This window comes from Clinocottus analis, unplaced genomic scaffold, assembly GCF_023055335.1.
Source record: "Clinocottus analis isolate CAN_PGR_092001 unplaced genomic scaffold, fCliAna1.0.p SCAF_5, whole genome shotgun sequence".
NCBI lineage: Eukaryota > Metazoa > Chordata > Actinopteri > Perciformes > Cottidae > Clinocottus > Clinocottus analis.
In genome coordinates, this window is record NW_027176207.1 from 4,438,354 (window position 1) to 4,463,870 (window position 25,517).

General features: G+C 46.8%; 2 protein-coding genes across 7 annotated transcripts in view; both read left to right on the forward strand.

Moving 5' to 3' along the window:
• Positions 1 to 12,088, forward strand: part of nrip1b (nuclear receptor interacting protein 1b) — a 37,565-nt gene extending 25,477 nt beyond the window's left edge. For both annotated transcript variants that reach the window (XM_068600924.1, XM_068600923.1), the window contains one exon: positions 5,783 to 12,088. In XM_068600924.1, the coding sequence (XP_068457025.1) occupies positions 6,217 to 9,873 (3,657 nt within the window). In that variant the 5' untranslated portion in view covers positions 5,783 to 6,216 and the 3' untranslated portion in view covers positions 9,874 to 12,088. The remainder of the gene's footprint in view (positions 1 to 5,782) is intronic.
• An 11,563-nt stretch (positions 12,089 to 23,651) lies between these two features.
• Positions 23,652 to 25,517, forward strand: part of usp25 (ubiquitin specific peptidase 25) — a 28,249-nt gene continuing 26,383 nt past the window's right edge. Inside the window, exons 1-2 of one of the 5 annotated variants that reach the window (XM_068599950.1) lie at positions 23,652 to 23,740; positions 23,850 to 23,876. In XM_068599950.1, the coding sequence (XP_068456051.1) occupies positions 23,669 to 23,740; positions 23,850 to 23,876 (99 nt within the window). In that variant the 5' untranslated portion in view covers positions 23,652 to 23,668. Of the gene's footprint in view, positions 23,877 to 25,517 lie in introns of all 5 variants that reach the window. The other 4 variants (XM_068599951.1, XM_068599949.1, XM_068599952.1 and 1 more) reach the window with 4 other exon arrangements.

Here is a 25,517-nt window from a genome sequence, read left to right on the forward strand (position 1 = left end):
ACACCGGGTAAAAAAGATTGAGGTCACGTCCACATATCGTACGATAATGGTCCACCACTGTATAGTCATCGTCCTTCACCCTTATTGTGCAGAGAGGAAGATAGCGGAGGTCACAACTACATTTGTCTTATTTAGGTCCCATGGAGCGCCTACATGCATGTGCAGCAGCACCGGGCGGCAGTTAGTCCATTACAATCCCCCGGTTATCTGAGCTCCATAACTCGTTGAAATGACTTGTTTTGCTCGTGAGGAAACCGTCTCGCAACGTGAACTTGAAAAGGCTGTGGGGGCCTGCCTAAAGCGGACACTTGGGTCTTCTCCAGGTTGCGTAACAAGGCAGCAGGGCGGTTCAAGGTCCTCCGGGGTGGCAGGAGGGCAAGCAGATTGTTGCGTGCTTTATCAATGTTCTATAAAAGCCTTGCGCTCAAGTTTATAAGGATACGGCACATATCCTTATAAACTGTTAGTGTACACCGTGTTACTGCATCGTGCCTCTTCAGTATTTCGGTCTAGGAGATAATAAGGTCCATTACCATATTCCGCCTCCTTGTTAGAAACTGGTATCTAAAGGGGGGGGGTTGCTCATGAACCTGGACCAGCAGCCATTGCTGTGTGAGCACTGGGTTTGGGCATGGAGTCCAGGTGTAGGACTAATCTTATTGAAGTCTCCTGTTGGTTGGCATGTGCTCCGCTCGGCCCTGCCAACTGGATTGATGCTGCTCGAGAGCTTTCCCCCAGAAAAGGTTACACATAATTGTTTTATACTTTATTGGGTTAAATGTACCTAATTGATTTAAAGGCTCCCATTAATTGTGTGACTTTGAATAGGACTGGATTCCTAATTGCAACACAACTGGTGTTTTTGCTCGCGGTGGCGAAGTGTCCCTTCACAGCCCCCGTACCCAGCGTTATCATTCTCCAGCCTCACTCTGAGCAAGAATTAGGGCGATTTGAAAAAAACAGAAAGTAGGTCAATGGGAGCATTATGAAAAGCAAAATGATAACAGAGATATGTCCTCTTCCTTTCTGTCACTGAGACCTCTGCCACACACCGCATTACTCCAAACCGTTTAAAAAAAGAGTAGCAGCACTCTTTTTTTAACCCAGTAAAGGCAGCCATCCTGCTGACTCACGGCAATAGCCCTCTTAGGGCGGATGCCAAGGATATTATGGAAATGATTCATTAAAGGCCACAGGTTTTTTTTAGCTGGTTTTATCCAGCTTTCAGGGCCGCCTGACAGTGGGACATTTGATCTCAATCACAAAGTGGCCCATTTCCCTCAGACATCACCGCTGCAGTCTGCCGCGAGAGCCGAGCTCGGCCTCTCGGCGACGCCGGCCGCGGGGCGATCATCTGCTCCGGTTTCCAGCACCGGTGTTTACAAATGGAAAATGTGTGTTGTTTCAGGAAGGGAAATGAGCACCATTTTGGACGGCCGATGGAAGCGGAAGATTACCTCGGAGCCCAATAGAAATGAACGAGGTATAGATTGATGGCGGCCACGGCTCATTAAGGAGGAATGTGTGTTTGTGTGTTGTGTGTGTTTAATTGATGCACTAATTCTCAGCCACTCAGGAAATGGCCCTTGGGTGGGTCTTCCAAATGGCACACAAATATTTACTGTGGACACAAACATTTTTCCGTAAGCAGCCGCCGTGCAAAAGCCTGTGCATGCAAGGTGAAAAAAAAGAAGAAAGGTGGGGGGGGGGGGGGGTCTGTCGAGGTCCACGATAAAGAGCAATGATCTCATCGCTCCTTTGACCGGGTCCTTCGCCAGTCAGCTGGGCTCAGAACCGCTTACATGACTCATCAGCGTGCACAAATTCCTCTTCTCTCTCTCTCTTTCTCTCTCACTCTCTCTCTCTCTCTCTCTCTCTCGACCCCAAGAACTCTTTGTACTGATGAGCACAGATGAAGTTAAAATCCGCCCCCGCGCTCCTCATCCAAGGCCAGCTGCAGGCCGAGAACCCCTCACACTCTGGTCCCATTTTGTCTGAAATCTTAGCACTCAGTCATCACACACTGTTCCTTCACACGCAAGTGCTCTGAGTGGGAGGATTTCTTTCTCCCCCAATGGATCGCCTGTGCTACTTAACACAAGAGTTCTGACTTATCCGTGTCTCACATTTCCTGTATGTGGGGTACATCCACGGGTCTTTCTCTATGTTTGTGTTTGTGTGCGCACACGGAGGCATGTGCGCACTATGCATGACTTGTTTGGTCAATGCATCTTTAGAAGTGGGTCAGAGTGCCCCAGTTTTCATTGTGTGGGCGCGCATGTCTGTGTTGCGTTGCATTGTTATTTTGTCCTGATTGACTTATCTGCAAGAAACATTTTCTTGCTCCGGCTCTCCCGCTGTTCGGGAGCGTGTTGTTCTTCTTGTTTACCTCTCTCAAGGTGAACAAAGAGCTTTTAATTCAACTTTCCTCCGGCGCACTCGTTCACTCGCGGTAGAAAGGGCCCGGAGCAACGGCGTTTGGTCAGGTAGCTTATGTTTTGTCTTATTTAATCATGTCAGGCCATATTGGATTTACAAATAGCGGTCACACCGCATGTGTAAGTGAGCTTCCCCGTTGAGTATGTGCAGCCGAGTTGGGCCGCAGATTACATGATATAATGGTGTTTAGGCATCGCCTCTCCTTCTTAAATTCCTTTAACCTTGACTCCCCTTAAATGCAGGGAGAACACATCTGCCAGGCTGGTGTCAGACATTAGTAATACACACCGCTTGGGCAGCATTGTCACTTTTTATTAACGCCCAGAGCTTTGCATGGACACCAGCTGTTGCGTCAAGTGGAAAAGCCTTGGCGGAGTGAATGACCTTGACTTTAACTGCCACTCCTTTTGGCTCTTCCCCTTTTTTTAATTCTTTTGTTTGGTCTCATACATTTTAAATGGATTACCATTCCAGACAATGAAGGTCATTCATGAAGTCACTTTTTTATGATTTAAAAAAAAAAAAAATCTGGATCAAACATGGCTGTGTGTCAGTGGGTGTAGTCTGGAGGTCAACAGAGGGAATGAAGGTCACATAACGAGATCCAATCCTTGACATCTGCATCGGCACGTTTTTACGTTGGCCTGCCCGGTAATTCTATGGAACTCCGGCGGCGGCTGAGAGTGCAGTGACCTTTCCTGTTCCCGGTGTCTGTTCGGCACGAGAGGGAGGGAAGAGGACAAGAGGAGAGAAACACACGGAGCGCCCGAGCAGCCAGTGGAGGATAGCGCTTTCACCCCCTCCCACCTCCCCATCACTTTGCCCTCCCTCTCCCACGTACGTGGCCGACTGTAGGGGTAAAAATCACTTTAGAATGGCGCCTGCTCTGTCATTGGCTGACATTGTCAAGGATAATGGATAATCACCACAGAAACCGTAGAGCAGCTCATCTGTGCTGTGCGGTGGGGGAGGAGGGAAAAGGGGGGGTGGAGGTCAGGCTTTTTGGGTGCCACCACCAATGAGATGACATGTTAACAGATGTGTAAGGTCATTTCCAATGTATACACCGGGGGAGATAATGTAATAGTAATGCACACATCACACATTGGGAGAGGGAGAGGAGGAGGGCCGTGTGCTTTAGGGGCTCGGCACAGAGGACAGCGTTCCCTATATTAAGGTCATTTGTTTGTTAACCGAGCTCTGTCACTGAGGGGAACATATTTTTTCTTGCCCTTGCTGTCGTCGAGCTTTTTGACACTGGCTCCGTCATTCCGTGTCTCTCAAGAGCCTGAAGGTCCCCACTTTGTTCCAGGAGTTATTTGTGCTTTGTGTGAGATAGTGAACGCAGTGGCTCTGTTGTATATTAACTAGCAGAGTGCAGTGTCATAGTGTCCCTGTGCCGCCTTGTCTGCTCTGTATTGAAGTTTCTTTGGGCAAAATCATCAACAAGGTCAACTGTAAATCCAAAGGTTCACTGCCAGCGGCAGAGAGATTAACAGCATTTCTCATGCTGGAAACTGTGTCAGTGTTTCTTTTCCATTTTCCTCTTAGGCTAACTGAGATCACAGCATATTAGTTACGTAGCCGGGCCGGTGTTGAAGGTAAACATGTGTACGTGTTTACCGCCCTGATCAAACGCGGTGTTACAGGGCATTCTATTATAATTGCGCTAAGCTCACTGGCGGGAAAATAGCCCTAATCCTGAGCATCTAAGATTAGCATGACAGCAGACGTCAGATGGCCCAGTATGACCAGGTTGGCTTTTGTTGTTGTCAAATTTAGGTCAGCCGCTTTTAAATGGCCTTGAACTGTAATTGCCGCCGATGGGCCAATCTCGGTTAAATGATTATATTCGATGCATTGTCGCGTCTTGTAAAAGCCGCCAACCTGTTTTCCTGCTGCCACTCAGACTTAATTGCGCTCTGATCAACTTGAATCCAGCTCCTAATCCCAGCTCCTTTTTCAAGGTGGCATTAAAAGTGCCACCTCTTTGCCCTGACTGTCATGACAACCTGTGGACCTTGGCCACCGTGATGGATTTCAGCGTGATTAGAACCCTGCAGCTTTGTTGTTTTTGGCCCTGGCTACTGCTCTCTGTGAAGTATTTAGGCCGGTGGCCGCGTGTTGCCATGGCCTCTCGTCATAATCAAGGGCTGCTGTCCTGTTGTGTGACCTGCTATGTCGGTCCACTCAGCGGACACCAAAGGTGAGGGCGGCCTCGGTAAAGGACACGGACAGCAGCTGAGGCGAAGGGGGAAGCTCTGTATTAATTAACCTTTATGGGACGCGGCCAGGACTGTCGGAGGTGTCCTGTATCCACGGAAACCGCGCTGACAGGGTTCAGAGCAGAGGTCTCCCAGGGCAGCGCCGCTGAAACTGTCATGGCAACTGGCACAATGCTCACCCCAGTGTCACCGACTCTGCCCTCCTGACAGTGGCGCGGTCTGACAGGTGCACCTGATCCTGAAGCCACCCCTCGACACACACACACACACACACACACACACACACACACACACACACACTTGACAGTCAAGTGCAGCTTGTCTGTTAGCTGTATTCTCGCTGTGATGCCCCCACTGCCTTTGTACTGTACGCGAAAACACGAGTCGCATCGCATAAAGTCCGCTCATGTTTTGCTTTTGTCTCTTGATTTAAAAGCAACCCGGGCGCAAAGGAGCTAAGCCTTTTGAGGATTCACAGCTCGCCAGTTGTGGGAGAAAAAAATACCTGAGACTGAGCCACCAGACCGTTTTTTACTTAATCTGCGACAGAGTATGCGTGCACATGTATGTCTTCATGTGCATATTCATGCTTGTGTCTTGGCATGCATGCTCAATGCTTACTTGTGGGTGGGTGGATGGTTTGGTGGGTGGATGAGTGGGCGGGTGGGCGGCTCCTGCTTTGTGTGGAGGGTTGCGTCGTGTGAGATGCTGCTCAAGTGCATAAGGAGCAGGAGGTGGTGTGGGGAGGTGGGGGTAGGGGGGATAATCCACTGAAATGACAAGCTGCATAAGAAATTATTCACAGCTCTCACAAGGCCCTTCACTTTTGAAAGACATCGCTGTGAGGGGCTTACAGCTCAAGACCTGAATGTTTTCAAGGTAGTGGGCTTGCATTTTCAATTTGGATCCAATCAGACCTAATCTGCATTTGTCGTCTGCTCGGTGGCAGTGAGGGGAGAGTGCAGAGAGGAGAAGCAGCCGTGTGCAGTCAATCTGAAATGTTGCTAAGTAACAGAGATGGCAGACAAGGTGGTGAAATGAATGTGATATAGTGCTGTGCAAATCCCTGCTTCTCACACAGTTTCTCTCTCTTCTCTCTCTCCCTCTCTCTCCTATAGGTCCCCAATGTGAGATCTGCAAAGCTGAAAGGCGCCACTGACAGGACCACAGCCAGGCCTCACGACAGACATCCCAAACATCCAAAGCCACGGAATGTGTCAACATCTTTGTGGTGAAATCCCGCTGACTCCTCGCTTGCTCCTCGCATAAGCGTGGAGCTTGGCCTTCTGGGATCCTACCGTGTTTAAAGGCATAGAACAATGCCTCGGAGGCCCACCTGCCCCAGATTGCCTCCAGCCATGGATGCTGTGTCACCACAGTGCTGACTGTGCCCACTACAGAAAGGGATCACATCTGGTCAGCGCATCCTCCGGCCCACTGCAGACACTTCTTTTTGGTTAGGAAGTACATGCCACTGTCAACCAGATGACCTAGTGGACATTTGTTTCCCAGTAGCAGTGCTGAACCATACGAGGGGATCCTAGTATTGAACATGACTCATGGGGAGGAGCCTGGCCCTGAGACACACAAGGATTCAGCTGTTCTAACTTATCTGGAAGGTTTACTGATGCATCCAGTGGTAGCCGGGCCTGGGGCCACGGCGAGCGGGAGGTCTGAGGCTGCCCACAGCAACCAGGAGCAGGGTGACAAGGTGGGCGGGCCCTTCCAACTACCCAATCATGGCCCAATGGCTCCCAAAGCTGGAACTAACGGGCCCACACTGGGTTCTTCGCAGCACCTGAAGAAAGCCCGCCTACTGCGGTCCGGAGCCTGGAATGATCCAGGCAGCCAGCGGATGACTTCGCCCCCAATGGAGCTCAATGGCCAAGTAGGAGGCCTGCAAAATGGAACACTAGAGGGATCTCCTCATGCCGGGGAGAGCACCCTATTGGCGTCCTTGCTCCAGTCATTCAGCTCACGGCTTCAGAGTGTGGCAATGTCTCAGCACTCTAACAAACCCCCCAGTGAGTGTTCCTCTCCATCCAAGGCACCGCCTCCGGATAAAGAGCCACTTCCTGTGTATGGGACGGCCTCGAGCCGCTTGAAGGGCCTGATGAGGAAGAGCAAACTTCAAAACCACAGCAACACCCCTTACAGTCGCAGGGGACACAGTCAGGACAGGCCCCCAGAATCTCCCCGGTCAGCGCACAGTGCCACGCCTCCCTCCGCCCCTCCGACTGCTGAATCCGTGTCCTGTGCGGACCGTCTGAAGGCGGTGGCTAACATGGTGAAAATCCGTTCTAGTCCAGCACCTTCACCCAAGCCCAGTGTGGCCTGCAGTCAACTGGCCCTGCTGCTGTCCAGCGAAGCCCATCTCCAGCAGTACTCCAGGGAGCATGCACTCAAAGCCCAGCTCTCAGGAAGGTCTGCTAGCGAGAGACTAGCTGCCATGGCAAACCAGCAGTATGGCCAGGACAGCAGGCCACCTAGTGTGGGAGGGACTCTGCCTGGAGTCCCAGACACACTAAGCTCCTTATCAACCCAAAATGGAATGACAACAACAACCACAATAACAACAACACTCCCTCGAACGGCGCTGTCCAGTCCACAGAGCCCCTCTTTGCTACGTGGCCACAGCCAAAGCTCCCCACCCACTCCCCCTGCACATGCCCCAAACCCCACTCTGAGCCAGCCACCAAGGGAGAAGCGAGGCTTTGACTCCCGTCCAACCCGTCCCCCGCAGACGTGCAGCAGCTTGTTGCTTCTGCTTCTCAACAACCACAACAACCAGAAGCAGCTGACCAAGAATGGGCACCTGGAGGACAGCTGTGGCATTCTGCCGCCAAGCGGCTCATCTTCAGTCACGTCGGACAGCGAGTGCTCCATCCACGAGAGGAGCCTGACCAAGGACAGCAGCGATGCAGAGAGTTCCTACTCGAGTTGCTCTCCCATTGATCTCTCCATAAGAAGCCGGGCCAGTACACGAGACACAGGGCCCAAAACCACTGCCCCCTCTTCCTCCTTCTCCTTCTGCTCTTCCACCTCTACCCTCTCTTCTTCCACCACAGTGTTTTCCTCCACCCCAGTTGCATTCTCTCCCCAAGCTTCTGCTCAACCCTCCACTGCAACCTTTTCTCCAACCTCTGCTGCTGTGCCCTGTATTTCCACTGCTATGTCCTCCTCTTCCTCCTCCATGTCTACCTCCTCTCTGGACAAACTAACAGAATCTTTAATAAACAAGTGGAAGCCAGAGCCATCAGGATCAAAGCTGTGCAAGAACAAGGAGCCTGAAATGAGCCAGGACCTAAAATCACACTCTAAAGTCACACTTATGCAGCTCCTTCTTGAGCGCAGAAATAATGAGATGGTTAATAAAAGCGTAGGTAACCCCAGCTCGCCCGTTGATGTAACTATGGCTGCCATTGGTCGAGGCCAACCAAAGGGAGTCGTGCCCTGGGAGGAGACCAGGACAAAAAGCCCCATAGATAGACCTGTAGCCCCAGTCCAGCCCCTCTACTCCCCCCTCAGCCGGGACACTAGTGGTGCACTGTCCCCGTACTCCTACCCCTCCCCCCATGTCCAGTCTAGCCCATTGGATTTGTGTAAATCTAAAGCCTTCCCTGCTGAGAAGGCTTCAGAGCCTGCCTTCAGTGCCAGTAAACTGTTACAAAATCTGGCTCAGTGTGGCACAGCCTCGTCCTCCCCACCCATCCCCTCCAGCAAAGGTCTTGGTCAGGAACTCGACGGCAGCAGGCCCCTTGCCCTATTGGAAAGGCTCAATGCTCCAATCCACAGGACCACCACCACTCCTCTCTCAGACGGACCATCCGGCAGTGGCACACCTTTCAGCCAGAAAGAGGCTTCACCTCCTTCAACGCAGATCGAGAACCTTCTAGAGAGGCGCACTGTGCTGCAGCTCCTTCTAGGAACGGGCTCGACCACTGCTACAGCCGTTCGCAAAGATAGGCCCAGTGGCAGTGGCAGGAGGAGTGCGGAGGTCGCAGGGGGCTGCTATGAGAAGAGCCCTGGCGGATCCCTCATCTGTGACAGCTCCAATGGGCCCCCTTTGGACGTAAAGGTCAAAACTGAGTTTGCGGAAGAGGTGGGACCGTCCTCGGCCATGTCTGAGGACTCAAGTGGTAGAAAGAGACCTAGTGGCTATGAGAAGAATAGCCCCCTCTCTGATTCCCAGCAGGACTTAAAAACAGAACCACGGCCTGCAGAGGTCATAGCAAAGTATGGCCTCCTCAGCCAGCTGCTTAAACAACAGACTGCTACCTATTATACCAGCTCTGCAATGCAGGCTGAGTCACAGCCCAGGCAGGTTAAAGAGGAACAGAGGGAGTATCCAAGCCCCAGTCACAAGAAGAGACGCCTCTGCTCTGACCGGACTGACAGTTTGAATCATAGCTGTCCAAGAGCAGTGGACAGTGGCGACATAAACATTTATGCGCCTTCTGCTGTTCAGGAAGAGCCTGAGCAGCAGAGGGTCGTGAAGGAAGAGGAGGCTCCCCCGAGGAGTCCTCCGAGTGAAACCCTCACCAGAGAGAGTCGAGGCTTCAATGTGCTCAAACAGCTGCTGCTTTCCGACAACTGCCTGAAGGAGATGTCCCAGCAGCCCCGGGGGACGCCCAGTCCCTCCGTCCTGCAGGCCAATGGCAAGGCCAACGGCAGCATTCTCAGTCAGCCCGCCCATAATCACAGCTTCCTCCACCTGCCGGGCTGGCACCCCCACGGTTCCCTCAACTCAGGGCCTCCGAGTAATCTCAGACCGCTGCCCACCCCCCCTGCAGGGGACAGCCCTATCCGCTCCCCCTGGAGCCGCCAGCCAGCTCCATGGCCGGTCGCTCCAAAACGGGACCCGCCTACTCTGGTCAAACAGGAGCCCGAGAGCCCTGTGAGATGGAGTAGTCAGGAGAATGAAGAGGAGGAGGAGGAGGAGGGCGAGGGTTGTGAATCAAACCCGGACTCTCCGCGGCTCTCGCGCTCCAACCCCATCCTGTACTACATGCTGCAGAAGGGCAGCATTCAGCTGAGGAAAGAGGTGCGGGATCAGGCAGAGGGAACCCACTCTATGGTCCGAGTTAAAGAAGAGCCAATCAGTGACATGCATGCTTATGAACACAGTCTGAGCTCCATCCCGCAATCGCCCAACCACAATGACAAGCACAGCCATGAGAGCCAAGGGCTGAGCCAATCATATGAGTAGAAGTTGTATCAACTGCAGAAAAATACCAAGCGGAATCAAATTCATTGACTCTTTTTTTTCTCCTTTTTTTTTTTTTTTTAATGACTTGCCAAATTGGTTTGATGGGACAAACAACAAAGAATGCAAACATGGTTTTGTTTTATTTTTTTCTTGTGGAATAGAGCAAGTTCCAATTGAAATGCATACAGTGCAGTGGTTTCTCAATATTAAAAGGCGACGTCATGGAGTGGTACAAAACAGGTCTATTCTAGCAAAATGTCTAATTGGTTGAAGCTAAACTACACAACTGTCACGGATGAACCTTTCCCATCAGTGATTATCATTCTTTACATATTTCATTTGGTCCATTAGGAAGTCCTCCTTTACAATTTGGTCTTGTTCTACACTTTTTATTTGTATCCGAGTTCTACACATATCACTATTCCATGTCCCCTTTGTTGCCGGCCATAAAACATTTAGAAGGAACATTTCAGGCAACATTCATTATTGATGACTCCAAAAATGTTAGCGCTCAGTTCAGTGGACATTTATTTATTTTCTCCATCAGAACATTTTCAGATAAGACAGAGGCCCATCAATTTTAGATAAGATTCCAAATAAAGCCATTCTAGGGCAGACACGGCGGTCTATTACAACAATGCACATGATAAATTCATTCAAAGGAGGACCTTGAAAACAGTTCACACTGCAGTAGCTTCGCTGAGGAGCCCACCATGATGAATGCTTTGTCTTGAGATTCACAGCGTGGTGTAATTATCAGGCAGGATGTAGCGAACGGAGGTTTGAATAGTCACAATTCATTGAGTTATGCTTTCATTTGAATTGAACGTTTCAAGGGCAATCTTCGACGGTGCAAATTCCGGGTGACACGCTTGCAGATTGTGCAGCTTTGAGAGCAGATGGGTCAGCGTGCGGTGCTCGCCGTTGAGCAACGGCGTGGAAACAGGTTTCTGGAGCAACAGTTAAAAAGGCTGAGGAAGTTGTCTCACCCGTCCTGGGTGAAACCCCCGCCGCCGCTCTCTTTACGCACACGAAAACTTGTGTTATTTGTATCCGAGTTCTGCACATATGTGTAGAGTGAAGAAGCGCAGCGCTGTTCCTCTTCTCTCTTTTCATGTCCCGTTGAAGGAGCACCTGGAGTTTGCACCGTCGAACGCCGAGTCCTCCTCGGTGTCCATTTCCAGAATCATTTAATGGCATGTAATACAAAAAAAAAGAAGAAATGTCAGTATTGTTATCCGTTGAGAATTTGACAGTTTGTGATTCTTTTCGTCATCATTTCTTCAACTGTTGTGGTTTATGGACATCTTTCTTTTTCTTTTTTTCTTTTTGTTTTTGTTTTGTGGCAGCCTCTTAACTCATAAAAATGTCAAAAGAATTGCATGGTAATTAAGAGAAGACCACAAGGTACATCTTTGTTTTCCAGGCAGCTGGATATGCGTACCTGCCCCCCAACCACCACCACCACGTGTTGGTGTCTTGAGGGCTCTCCGGTATCCAGCTCCTTATTTTGATTGTACTGTATTCTTTTTGGTTAATGTCACACACTGCTTTATCCATTTAGTCTTGTGATCTTTTTAATACATATACCTATGGAGTACGTCTCTTCGATTATTAATACATTTTCACAATGGTTCAATATATTTGTGTAAATAGTACTTTCAGTATGAAAGATGACTATTTTGTAATGTTTAAGAAAAGATATTACCCTAGTTTTTAATGCCCTGATATGTAAATATGAATTATATGCGTACAAGTGTACATACAAAGGCAGAGGATGCTATGCCCATCTTTTTTTGGTTGGTTTGTTCTTTGCATGTGTCTCTATGTGGTAAATGATAATCTATCCTGCGCTGTGTTGTGTAATATGTCTGACTCTCCTCACTGCTGCCTGTTGCATGCAGACGCATGGGAACTACCTGTGTATCCCTACTGGTGACGGGGAAATGTCAAGTCTTAAAAATAGGTCTTTTTTATCACAGAGAGAGGTCCGTTTAGAATACGAACAGTCCCTAAATAACCGCAGACTGTCGAGCGAATTGATTCTGAAATGTGTGAAAAATAAACGTGCATTGAATATTTTTGTGATTTCTTTTTTTTCTTTTTCTTTTCTGTTACTGGTTAACAAAAGCTCTGTGAAAGAGCTCGGGGCTATTAGTGGGGGGATTGACGTACAATCATAGATCTGCATTGTGCATCTGAGAAATACATTTGTAGCAGCAAATATATATATATATATATATATATATATATATATATATATATATATATATATATATATATATATATATATATATATATATATATATATATATAAAGATGTTTTGTTTTTTCATGTGAAGACCTGAAACAAAATTTCTTTCTTTTTTTATGTTTTTCTTTTTTTGGTGTTCATTTGCACTGATATCTCAAAAATAAAGTACTAAAATGCATGACCTAGTATGAATGTCTTCCTCTTTTTCTAGTTTCCTATTCAGAAGTGTATTTTTGTTTACCCCTCCACACACACACACACACACACACATTGGGGCCGTGTATATTCGATGATAAGACGTTATCTGTGCAAAGCTAAAACACATTTATATTCCTCTACATTATTGTAACTCCCGTCCAGAGGTCATGCACAGCCTGGTCCAAACTCACGTGAGAGGTCCCTGTAAGGGTTCAATGATTAAATACATTTATTGACGTGGTGCACGATATAAGTTCAGTCTTTAAAGATGAGTAAAGCGATCAAACGGCAGCTATACTTCCCAATGTCTGCCGTGCCTCGGAGAGAGAATAAAGTTGTTTAACGACGACATCAAAGCCAAGCGGCTCTTTGTCTAATCAAAGTGGAGGAGAGGAAGTCCTGTATTTGCCCTGAAACGTCTGCTTCTGAGTTGGCTGCTGTTCCCTTACAGTGCTGAGTCCTAACAAAGGCAGGAAAGACGCTGAAAAGGAGGGAGGACACCCAGAGGTCACCAGATGTACACCGAGGGCCCAAGGACTATTCAGAGCCCCCAACGCCTGTCATAAGAACCCTAACTCCCCGGTGTGTGTGTGTGTGTGTGTGTGCGGCTGTTTTGTGATCCCTTTCCTCGACTGGAGCGGAGCAGCCGCATCGTGAGCCTCCCTAAAGGTGAAGAGGAGTTCACGCTCCAACTTCCCCCTCGCGCTGGCTTTTGAATATGCAGTCCGGGCGAGTGAACAGGCGGCTTTTTGTCTGCTGTGCACTTTTAGAATCGCGGCGCAGTTTCTCAGCCCTGACTTCCCCTTTTTTTTCTTCTTTTTTTTTATTTAATGCTCCCCATGACTGGCTGCACTCTCTTTAAACTCCCGGTAACCTTTCCCCTCCGTGAACTTCTCTCATTTCAAAGATCCTTATCGCGGCTGAACCGCCAGTCACCCCTTGATTTCCTCCGAAAGCCGAAGCGGGGCAAACATCGGGGAGGGGAGGGTGAGAAGGGGTGCGTGGGGGGGAGGTGGAGGGAGGGGGGCGCGAGGCACGCCGAGGTCAAGGTGTAAAACTTAACAATCGTCCGTTTGTCTGCAGCTTCTCTCTTTGATTCGCTGACCTCAGCGTGATTCTAAAGGGAAGTGAGCGCCACCGGTGACTCAACTGGAGGCCGAGGCCTTCCGCATGTCCCGCATCCGGCCCTTCGTCGTCACGGGGCCTTCCGCAAACAGACCCCCCTCCCCCGGCGTCACAACGGTCAAGCGAACCCCTATTAGTGCCGGGTCCGGGCTCATGCGCACGGGAACACGTGCACTGCTTGGAAGCCATTGTGCTGAGACGAGTGGTAAGCAGACACCCTCTTGTTAAGGTGCTTTGTTTATTCACATGGAGGCCATGCAGAGCTGGCTGACACTGGTTGTCATGGTGATTGGTGGGATAAACATGCTCACAGATGTTCAGTCACCCTCTCCTCATGCCAGTGTTTGAACTTTGAGCACATGGTCTGACCTCACATGTTGTGTAAACACACACACACACAATGTAATTAGCATTTTATGGGTCGCGTGACCCCCCCCCCCCATTCGGAGCCTCACGAGGGCGGGATGTATTAATAAAATGCTAACGTTCTTTCCTCCGAACAGATACCAGTCAAGACAAACAAAGTCCCTCCGTACGTTGACGCGAAGCCGCTGCGGTGCGACGCGAGCTCGAGAGGCGAACAACAACGAGGTCAAAGCAAACACCTGGGGGAACTCCTGCTCCCAGAAAGGAGGTCAAACTGGTTTATTTTCCCAACCGTATACTGGTTTCCCCCAGTGGGGCTTTTGCTTTTGAAGATGTACCTCTTTGTGAAGTCTGTTCCTTAACCCCCCCCTCTCCTCCCTTGCGGGGCCACGACCTTTTGCCCCCTCCCTCCTCCTCACCCTGACCTGGCTGATCCTGTTTCCCGGGACAGGATCAACTGTTGGCCTGCAGCTGTGGTACTCTCCCTCCCTCCCTCCCTACACACACACACGCACACACACACACACGCAGCACACACACACACGCAGCACACCCTTCCTCCTCCCCCACTCTGTCGTTACACTCGGCCCATTCTTCTGACATTTTGTGTAAATATGACAAGTAGCAGCACGGCTTCAGTCCTTTCTTTCGCTGAATACCCGATAGCTTCTTGACCCGCTACTTCCCGTGGCCTCACACGTGAAGCGGTGATTCGTCATAGAAGACTAATAGGCTTGATGTGCAGAAAGGGTGGAAGCAACAGGTCACCAAGTCAAAAGACTTGTTCCTTCACCAGACAGCCCATCGGAGTAAAGTGCAAAAATACACCGGGCGGGTTTTTGGTTCTGTCCTTCCAGGTTGCTCACATCAAGGAACGCTTTTCTGCAAAGCCTCCGTCATGGCGGCCACATGTGTGCAAGTAAACACGCCCGATGTAATATTCATGATGAGTGAGAGTCCCCGCGGGCCCGGCGGCGTGAGAGAGATCCCCGGGCTGACGCTGCGTGGAGGAACGCGGCGAGATCTGCCGTGTCAGATGAGCGCGAGGGGTAAATGTTCTACAAAGTGGCCGAGGGAGAAGGAGCAATGTCAAATCTCCGCTCGGCCGATGTCTCCTGCCTCCGCCGGAAGCTCTCTCTGGGGGAAAGTCTGCTCACAGGCGCTCCGAGGGCTCTGGCCTGTTTACTCGTGCGTCTCGATGTCGCTGATCTCCACTAAACTCAAACTCTGGAGAGTCTCCAGGAAATGTGTTCGCCACTAATTTCCTGTGCGTTTCATCACGTGACGTGACAGAGCGGTTGATCTGCGGGGTCATGACCTTTTTCGAGTAAACATTTCTCATGCAACCCCCCCCCCCCACTAGAATGAGAAAAGGGCAGCCCGGTGTCAACATGTCTGGCTGAGGCCGGCTCGGGGATGTGAACTTTGTGCTGCGGGGGGCTAAAGGCCATCGAGGGCGAGCCGTGCCAAATGGAACTGGTTTGAGTTTGTGCTCGGATGCTCCACCAAGTGTGGAGAAAGTAACGACGCTCATCTGGCCTTCAGAGAGGATCTCCCAGACCACGAGAAGAACGCTTCACACATCGGCGCAGTCAACAGAAATATGTCGCCATATTGAGGTTGTTGTGTTAAGCAGCGTCTCACTGTTGGTAGCGCTGCTCCGTGTAAAGTAAAGTGTGACTCATTAGACATTGTTCACGTTGTTTCATGAACAGAGTCAGAGGTATTTCCTATGATGATTCATTATGTTATCAATTCATGTGTTTAATAAGTCCTTCTTCAACCAGTTGCGTGAACGCTGCAGGCTGTAATGTTGAGACATGATGAGACAGAGAGTCGATTTACAGTGAACTTTGACTTTATCGTCGGCTCTGTTGTCATGACAATAACGCCACTGAGCTATCCGCTAAGACCCTTCAAGTGTATTTACTGTTTGACTTGCTCTGGCCTGCATGAACCCACATGACTCCAGCGCTACATATTGAGTTCATGATGTCATCACCAGCCAATAAACATAGAGAGAGCTAACCAGATCACTAGCCTTTCTTTAATAAGCCTCCTTCAGGGTGCTCGTGTGTTTGTATTACAATGCGTATTAACAATAGTAAGAACATATACAAAAAATGTCACTTTTCAAATTGCTTGACTTAAGAAAGTACAGATTGGATATGAACTCTGTCTCAATCAGACTCTTTGTCCACTATTATTTAGTACTACTTTAGTACTACTTATTATTACAATTATTATTGCAGCTTCCTCGTTAAATGCCATGCTGCTGATTCAGTGTCGGCTCCACAGAGACACTGCACACATGAAAAGCTAAGTTAAGTTGTGCAATAACTTTCTGAGAGAAATATGAGATTTGCTGACCTCAGCGTTTGTCCTCAAACGCACAAGTCAAAGCGGAACAAGATGTATGTTATGTAGTCATAAATGGTCGATACACTGTAATTAATAAACAGGTTGTGGGTTTGACTGAAATGCTCGCGAACAAACTGACAGTTTCCAATGATGAACTGTGTTCATGTCGTTACGGCTGAGATGGAAGGCCCGCTGCTGGTGCTGTGCTGCGGCCGCTCACAGGACGCCAGGAACACATCGCAGTGCTGCTGGAAGGAAGTGAAGCCTGAATGCAGGACTCCGATGAGCCAGGACAGGTGTGTGTGTGTTGTTGTTGTTGGTTTTGTTGTTCATATTTCCAATGTGGGACTCATCCCAGCACCAGCAGTGGGCCTTCCATCTCAGCTGAAAGGACACACAAAGATGACTTCTATTTTATGAAACACAGAACCTGACTCTGATCTGTTTATTAACTCCAGTGTGTGGACCATTTTAAACGACTATCGAGGAAGAAAATGTTTTGAAAGACTTGTGTTATTTATTTTTGCCATGCTACCAGCGGGGTCACCCCTTCGATCCAGGCTGCTGCTGTATCTCAACAGCTAAATGGATTGCCGTGACACTTTGTGAAAACGCCTCAGGATGTTATACCATTGGTGATGAAAGACCTTCCTTTGGCTGACAACCAAATACCTGCAAAGCTCATGACACTCCCATCGGCCTCAGCTGCAGCCTACTCTATGTTCAGTGCTAGTTAGCGCTTGGTATCACGCTAACACGCTAACAGACATGGTAAGTACCTGCTAAACATTTTCATCAGGTGAGCACGTTTTCATCATGTGAGCACGTTGTCAAGTTTTGTGGTAGCATTTAGCTAAAAGCACCGCCCCGCAGAGCCAGCAGCATGCTACGTCTCAACTTCCTCCAGTAAGCTCATGACACTCCCATCGACCTTAGCTGTACTCTATGTTCAGCGCTAGTTAGCACTTGGTAGCATGCTAACACGCTAACTGACATGGATACCCGATAAACATTTTCATCATGTGAGCACGTTGTCATGTTTTGTGTTAGCATTTAGCTAAAAGCACCGCCCCGCAGAGCCAATAGCATGCTACGTCTCAACAGTTCGCCTCCATGCAGTACATCGTGTACTAGTGTACACCGTGTACTACTGTGCACCGTGTAAAGGGCGCCAACGTCTGCATAGCGTGTGAATTGCTGGAGGGGGAATTTAACACGACTGTTGTGCGTTTACCTGTAAAGGACGATTACAACATTTGACAGCTTCTCTTTGTTCTTGTTCTGGTTCCAGTCCTTCTCGTTCTTCTTCTTCTTCTTCTTTTTAATTAATGGCAGATTGCAGCCGGGACCGGTTTGAGTCCCAGCATCCTGGTCCTCACCATGCGTTGTGTTCCACACGTTGTCAGTGTGAACACGCGTATGCACTCTGAAGAAAAAGTGTCATTTCGGAAGAATGTATAATACTTTGTTCTTTAAATTATTCGACATGTGATTTATTTATTTTTTTTTATCCTTCAAAGGCTACGGAGTCCTTATCTGAGAACCTATGGATTATATATTAAATACTGCATTCAACCTCATTTGCACTCGGCACAGGTGAGATCATAAAACATGATAGAAAATAGATAAGGTCAGGATCAAGAAAGCATCTTCCTCCTTTCCTCTGCAACACTCTGGGAATTTACTTAAGTTCATATGGACAGATTCTGGCTTGAGTCATTAACTTGGCCTTTAAAACCATCGTAAAAGATATGAAATGTTGTCTATTACTAAAGGGGACTGGTGGAAGTGGTGAATGTCCGCCATAATGAGGATTGGAAGCCTGGAAAATGGCTGAAATCTTCTTAAAGCTCTTGTCTGGACGCCACGGCCAGGTTTAACTGCTTCATTCTTTACTGTGTCATAAAATCAATGCTCATATTGCACCGGAGAGCGAGGGGAAAGGACACAATCAGTGTTGTTCATAATTAAATGAATTGTGCATTATTGCAGCCGTGACTGCTCTCAACAAAACACATAGACACGCATTCCCCGACTAAAACCCAGCCGGGCTGCGATGCCTCTCAGGTACGCCGTCTTCATATTTTCTGTATCACATATTAACATCTATGATAGACGTTTCGCGTCTGCATTTGATATTAAATATGAGGATCAGCGACTGAGATCTCGTCGTGGCACTGTAATTTCCCCTGACCGCAAAACACACCGAGGCTTATCTTGCTTGTGTAAAAAGACCGAGACCTCATATACGGTCCCATGCCTTAGTCTGACGGGGGAAAAATGCTTTTCAGATGACATATCAGTTTTTATGGTTTCATGTTTATGACAGATAAATATCAGCGGTGTCGAAAGTAACCTCTGGGGTTTGCTGCAAGAAAGCGGCTGGATTTGATCGAATACTTCCAGATTTCCATGAGACAGCGTAACCGTGTCACCCAGCAGTCCTCATTGCACGTCTGCATGGCAGAAATACCAACGAAGAAGAAAAGAAACAGTTTGATTATAGAGTTACAAAAATGCAGACTGGTGTAGGACGAAGAAGGGTGTTCCTTTTTATGGGAAAACATAGAAAATGGCACTACGTTTGTTTAACAAGAGGTCCTTTTTAGCCCCAGAAATCTCTTTCTGAAGTGACATTGTGATCCGTTCCAAGGTGCCACATTGTGGGCCCCTTTGCAGAGGCCCCCAAGATGCAATGGGCCCTTGTGTGGCCCTGCTGTCTACGTTTGAACCCCCCGGAAATGCTGCGTAATTGGGGAATATTTTCCAACTAAGCATTTGCACTCCCTTTGAACGATCACGAGTGTCCACGTGCTTGGAGAAACCGCCCGCCTTAAAAAAAAATCCAAACAATTATATCAAATTTCTCTAAAACCCGTTTGAAGGTAAAGCCAGTTACACTCTTCTCGTCACCGGCACAACGGTCCGCTCCGGAGCGGGCGGATGATAATGGATGATGCTTTGTCAGCCACATTCAGAGACATGTAATAGCCGCAAGCCCTTAGTTAATAAAAAAGAATAAATCTCCTCCGTCACTATAACTGTACGGTATCCATCCAGCCTTGCTGTCTCTAAAAGCCCCCGGAGGAAAACATGGAAGAAGAATGAAAACCCGGCGAGGGCGCTAGCAGACCCACGAGGCAGCGCAGAGGAGAGGAGTGGATGCATTTCAAGATTGTGTTTCCAAAACACTGTTGCAATATAGTGTGTATACACTACAGAGAGGCTGCGTGGAGCCGGTTTGGGAGGGGCCTCGTCAGAGTGACAGGCACGGCGCCGTTGATGATGATATTTGCTAAAAACGTTGTCATCCATTCTTTCTCAGGATCTCAGGAATGTGAATCTGTGAATCCTCAAGGAAAGACGCAACGCTCTGTGTTCATGCAGCCTGCAGACCAGGTGACGTTACCCAGGGTGCACCAGGTGATCAGGAACCCCAGAAGCCTCCACGTCCACTGCAGATACATTTGAAATGTAGCAATACAGTGTAATCCTAATATACAACATGGATGGAGAGTATATATACTTTATTTATCCCGAGCGGAGCGATTTGGTTGTGGCAGCAGCAAGCAGAGTTACATAGACATTTAAGAAAATGTAATAATATAAGTGGAAAAATGCAAAGTATATGAAATGTGTATAACGAAGTACAGTTATGTTATGTTAAATATGTTTCCAAATTGGGTTCAAGAAACAAGACGTTGTGTCTGTCATCTGTTTAGTTGGTATCCATCTTGGTTGTCATAATTTGTACACATCCAAAACAGTATTTTTGTTCCAAATGTTTTTTATATTATGATTTTTTTTTTTTTATCATCCCAGATTTTCAAAATTGACAGTGTAAGCTTTCCATTGTATGTGTGTTGGATTACTGAGAGAGACAGAAAGCAGAGGGGGGGATGAGGTTTTTACAAAGTCCTGCATGGTGCGCGCCAGGGTTTTTTTTTTTTTATCATTCAGCCCCCAGGCTCACTTTCAGGATCCGTTTTGATCTTCAACAAACAAGTCTGAGCTCTTGTCAGCGGGATCTGTCCAGACCGCTACCGCGTGACTTTCCCAATTGATTCATCAACTTATTTTCTGATTGGTTTCCTGACAGCTTCCCAGATTCCTCTGACTGATAGCTCTACTTCCTGCCTTGAGGTCAAACTGTGTGATGGAGAAGGCTGTTTCCACAGGACGTGTCCTGTGTGCTTAGGTTAACCCTCACACACACTCTCTGCTGGCCACTCAATATTTCAGCACGCCGCAACGTCGACCGTATGAAATATCGATTAAGGTGCAGCGCAGTGAAAACAGCATTGGAGGCAGACGTTGAGATTTATAAAGCGTCTTGATTTAGAAAGTGGAATAATTTTCATGATTCATTATCTTTTGCACATTCCTGCTGCTATTGTGGGAGTCTGTCATTATGCAAGCTGGAGCTCCGAAGGAGGATGTTGCCATCTGCTGGAGGAAGACTGAACAACAGCTCGTGTTTGGACTGAGTACACAAATCAAAGGAATGTAGTCATACCTAGTGTGATTGTCAACATACACAGCCATATGGCACTCTGCATGATGTTTAATAACCATTCTTCCAGAAATCAAATTAAAAAAATTGCTAAAAAAAAAATCCATCGTGATGAAAGCTTCCTGCACAATGTGTTTTTGTGTTGCTAACTCCGTCCCCCAATGACACCACACAGTTCTGACTATCCCCATTAATATTTATATGTACTAGTTAGATGACACAGTTCATGTTAACAAAGCATGCTGACTGCCTCGGTTATGACTATATTACAAACAATGCTATTCCTGAACATCTAAAGGATGACCCAGTTCTGTGCAGAGAGGACCGTTCTTGTCTCTGCACTGAATTAATCACAGCTGACACATTTGAAAGCCCCGTGTTTGGACGTAGGTGTTATTCCATCCGTCTGAATAGTTCGGGCGGAACTCGGACAACTGAATTCAGACTCTTTATCCGTTATATTCAGTGTTGATGCTCACGCACAATTGGGCTACAACGTGATGGCGTTACGGCTGTTAAATTGGCTTTGTGTGTTTGCGTGGCTTTTATGCTCAATTTGAGGATTATATAAACACCTGATGATATTTCCTCCTTTTCGCTTATTGGTTTGACTGGTGGAAGAAGTATTCAGAGCCGTTTCTTATCGGGACAGTGTGTAGCATTTGGTCACATCTTTTGGCGACGTTGCAGATTGCAACCAATCCCCCGTTTCTCTTAATGCTACACGCTGGCCCTTTAAGTGAAAGTATTATATTGTATCAGTACCATCTGCCTAAACCACATTACTTCAACCAATATTCACATTATAATACATATAACAGTAATTATAATGCATGATACAAATATTTTTATGTATAACAGCTATGAGAATTATAATGCACTATGATCCTTACCAAGGAAATCTTAGTAAGTGACCATCAACTATGAAGTTTTATTATATTTGACCTCATGAGTCATTACAAACTGGTTTGCTATGTGATTAATGTTAGAAATTGCATTATGAATATTTATGAATAGGGATGCGCCAATCTACATGTTTCAGTCCTGATACACATCCCGGGGCTTTGGGTGTGGTCCAATAGTCCTCCATCTTTTTATGTTTCAGACAATATGAAGCCGGCTTGACTTTAACGTTGGTTTCATAACTTTTTCAATCAAAATGTCACAAATAAATACAAAGATACAAATGACTTTTCATTTATTACTAAAATACATTGTAAACAAGCAACTTTGTAAAATAAATCCAGTACATAATGTCTGCATAAACACTTGAGTTGAAAAGATCACTGATACACAATCCAGCAATCTGACTCTGCATCACTATTCATGCGTGTATAACTGTAACTATACAGTGTTATAAACAGACTACAAATGAACTATAAATTCAATAGTTTTCTTTTCTTTGTGTGTCTTGAAAAATTTAAATTATTATTATTATTATTATTATTATTATTAAATGATTACGAATATGTATATATTGCATTATATACAAAGGCGTCATTGAAAGTGTTACCACTTGTTAATTAATTGGTAATCACATAAGTTCTGCATTAAGTAATAATGAGTAAAAGTAAATGCAGAGTGTTAATAAAGTATTAACAGTACAAAAGCACCCACAAAGAGGCCTGAAAGAGAGAGCGAGAGAGTGAGAGATCGCCGCGTCGAGGCGTCACACGTTGTCTCAGGAAAAGACCTGAAAGAGATAAGACTGTCCTTAAGGCCCCAGACCTTAAACGCACCGTTTTCGGGTCTGGGGCCGTATTTAGTTTGTTGGTATATATTTAATTTCTGCCATTAGATCTATTGGCAGGAATGAAATACAATACTATTAAATATGTTTTCTTGATTGTTTTATTAATCAAATAAAAATAAGAATCGTTAGGTCGTCTACATGAAGCTGGCAGCCATGTTTCTACAGGGGCCCAGTAGTGATGTATTTCACAGGCAGACATAAAATTAACAAAGGATGCAGCTACACACACATTTCTACATGAATGTACACTCATGAACACATATGAATGAATCGAAACGTGAACTGTACACTACAAGTTGCCTAATGTGTTAAAAGGAAGTCATTTTTTCTGTGACTTCCTGTGTATACTTTGAAGGCAGCTGAAAACTGTCCTACTTGACCACAATTTTTTTTTTCAACGATTCCTTCTGCTCTCATCTGATCTGATCTCATAAGAGCGATATACATATTTTTCATTGCAGACCAGCTGGCTCCCCATTCTGACCCTCATCACCTTTACAATATGTTTACATTTCATAACTATCCACTGTATCTGCTTGTTCCATAACTTATCATCAAACCACACACCCAGAAACATAAAAACGTTCACTTGTTCTCTTTTGTCCATACATCTTTATCTGAGAATCTTTCTAGTAAACCAGATTGTTTTACTTTTTCCCACAGAAAACTTGAATGCACCATTTTTGTACTTTATTCACAACCTCTTGTGCTTTCCTTTTAATTTGGTGTATGTTCTCCCCCTCTTCCACAATGCAAACATAATCAGCAAATACGGATCTTCCAATATCACCCTGAACTTGAAGGAACACAACAGTTATCATGATGAGAGCAGTATTGGATTAATTGCACTACCCTGAGGTGTACCATTCTCCACCAGGTATCTTCTCGATAGTGCTGTCCCAATTCTAACTTAATACATTTGTAAAGTAAATAGTCTTTTATTCCAATTACATACTCTGCTGCCTATTCCCATCATAGTCAATGTAACCAACAACCTCATCTTACAAACCATATCATATGCCTTCTCCACGTCAAAAAACACAGCCATCACTGAGGTGTTGGTGCTATGGGTCTATAATTGGTTGAGTTTGATGAGTCTTTGTCTGGTTTATCGCTGCTTTATTTCTTATTTTTTATTCAAGATTTAAAAAAACGATTCTGTGACGTAATTTGCAGTTCAGGCAGACGCGAGTAGTCGATCCCAGAACTCGGGCAAAGCAGAGCAATGTTTTCATGCCTTCTGACGACCTGCACTAGTCACTCCGCCCGTGATGTTGCTGATGAAGGAGGAGACATGGTAGCGTCGTGTTTTAACTCGCTTTAGTGGAAAGTATTCGGTGCATTTTGCTACTCCCGGTTTGAACTAAATTGCATTTATCTCTTAACCCGCCATGACTGTGGAGCAGAATGTCCTCCAGCAGCATTCTCAGAAGGTAAGCTTACTGGAGCTAACTTGGTGGCAAGCTAACGTTAGCCTAACTGATAGCCGCGGAGTGTTTGGGCACGGAGTACCTGCGGAGTCGGCTCGTCCGCTCCTCGGTTAGTACGGTTATCGTTGCATTGTCTTTTTCGTGGGCCATGGCTGTCGCCGAGGAGCGGTTTCTAAATTGCAAGTAAATCGATTTGAACTAGGCCTGTTGTTAGCTTAGCGTAAAAGCGTAGTGTTGCTCATCAACGTTAGCTAACGGCAGCGCGTAACGTCAGCTATTGCTAAAGTACTGGTAAACCGTCGCCCTGTGTGTGTGTGTGTGTGTGTGTGTGTGTGTGTGTGTGTGTGTGTGTGTTTACGTTGGGTAATTGGTACGGTAGTAAACTGCTCATACGTAGTAATGCGGTAAAATGCTCCCCTACGCAACATTACCGACCCAGGGCAAACTGTGTTGTCTGTAGAAATAAACAAGGCCGAGTGTCGGTGAGAGATTTAACGCTACCGTAGCGTTAGTGTCCACTTGGTAGTAATTAATGCTATAGAGTGACGTCACGGCGTCTATTTGTTTACAGTGCGCTCAGCTGGGAGCGAGAAGGGGACACGCCGTGTGGGGTGTGTAATGTTTCCTTGGTTATGCTAGTCAACCCATAACTGATGTTTGTGTTTACAAAGCATGGCCAGCGGCGGAGGCAGGTATGGACACCGCCTTGATGCCTCGCGGGGATTGAGTAACGTCAGCCAGATAGCGAGCCAAGTGTGTGACGGTTCAAAACCGTGGAGGCACATTATGAGCTTTCATTTGATAACGAAGGACCATTTGGGATCGATTACACTGCTTAAGCTGTTAGACTTTCGACCAAACCATGACTGATGTAGCTGTAATGCGAGGAGAGTTTCAGATGTTAACTCTTCTTCTCCAAATGTGAAGAAATTACACTTTGGCATAAGAGTAAGGTTATGCAGTCAGTCATTTTGTATCGCACACCGGAGATCACCTCGCTGAAACAAGAAACAACAACACTTATGCTAGCAGTGTGGGGTAAATATCTTATTGATGACAGCCAGAAGTCTGGAGCAAAAATAAATACTTAACCACCGGTTGATGACTCAAACTTAAAAGTAGCAGTGTAACACAAACCCCATTATGCAGTCTGACCTTCTGGGGCTGAAATGAATACATAGTTAACAACAATGACAGCTGAGACAAATAAATGATCTCATACCATTTTGAGTCTTTTTTATTATGAATAATATTCCACAGCTTAATAGCTTTTATGATTTGTTTTGACCATGCGTGAGTGTTTTGTCGTGAATTAGATTGCACCATGAGAGCAGGGGGTGGTGCAGGTTTCCATGTAGAGGGCCTGTGAATAGGGAAATGTTGAAAGGCCTCTTCTATTTCTGTCTTTGCAATTTGTTTTTGTTTGCGACTCCTTCACATGCACACACAAAGAACCCGATAGCAACTTGCTGTAAAGCCCCACAAGTTGTTCCCTGTGTGCAGAGAATTATGTGTTGTTCACAAGCTCTTAATGGCCGATGACCAGTGAGACAAACAGCCGTGCTAGACATGTCACATGTGTGTGTGTGTGTGTGCGTGTGCGTGTGTGTGTGTGTGTGTGTGTGTGTGTGTGTGTGTGTGTGT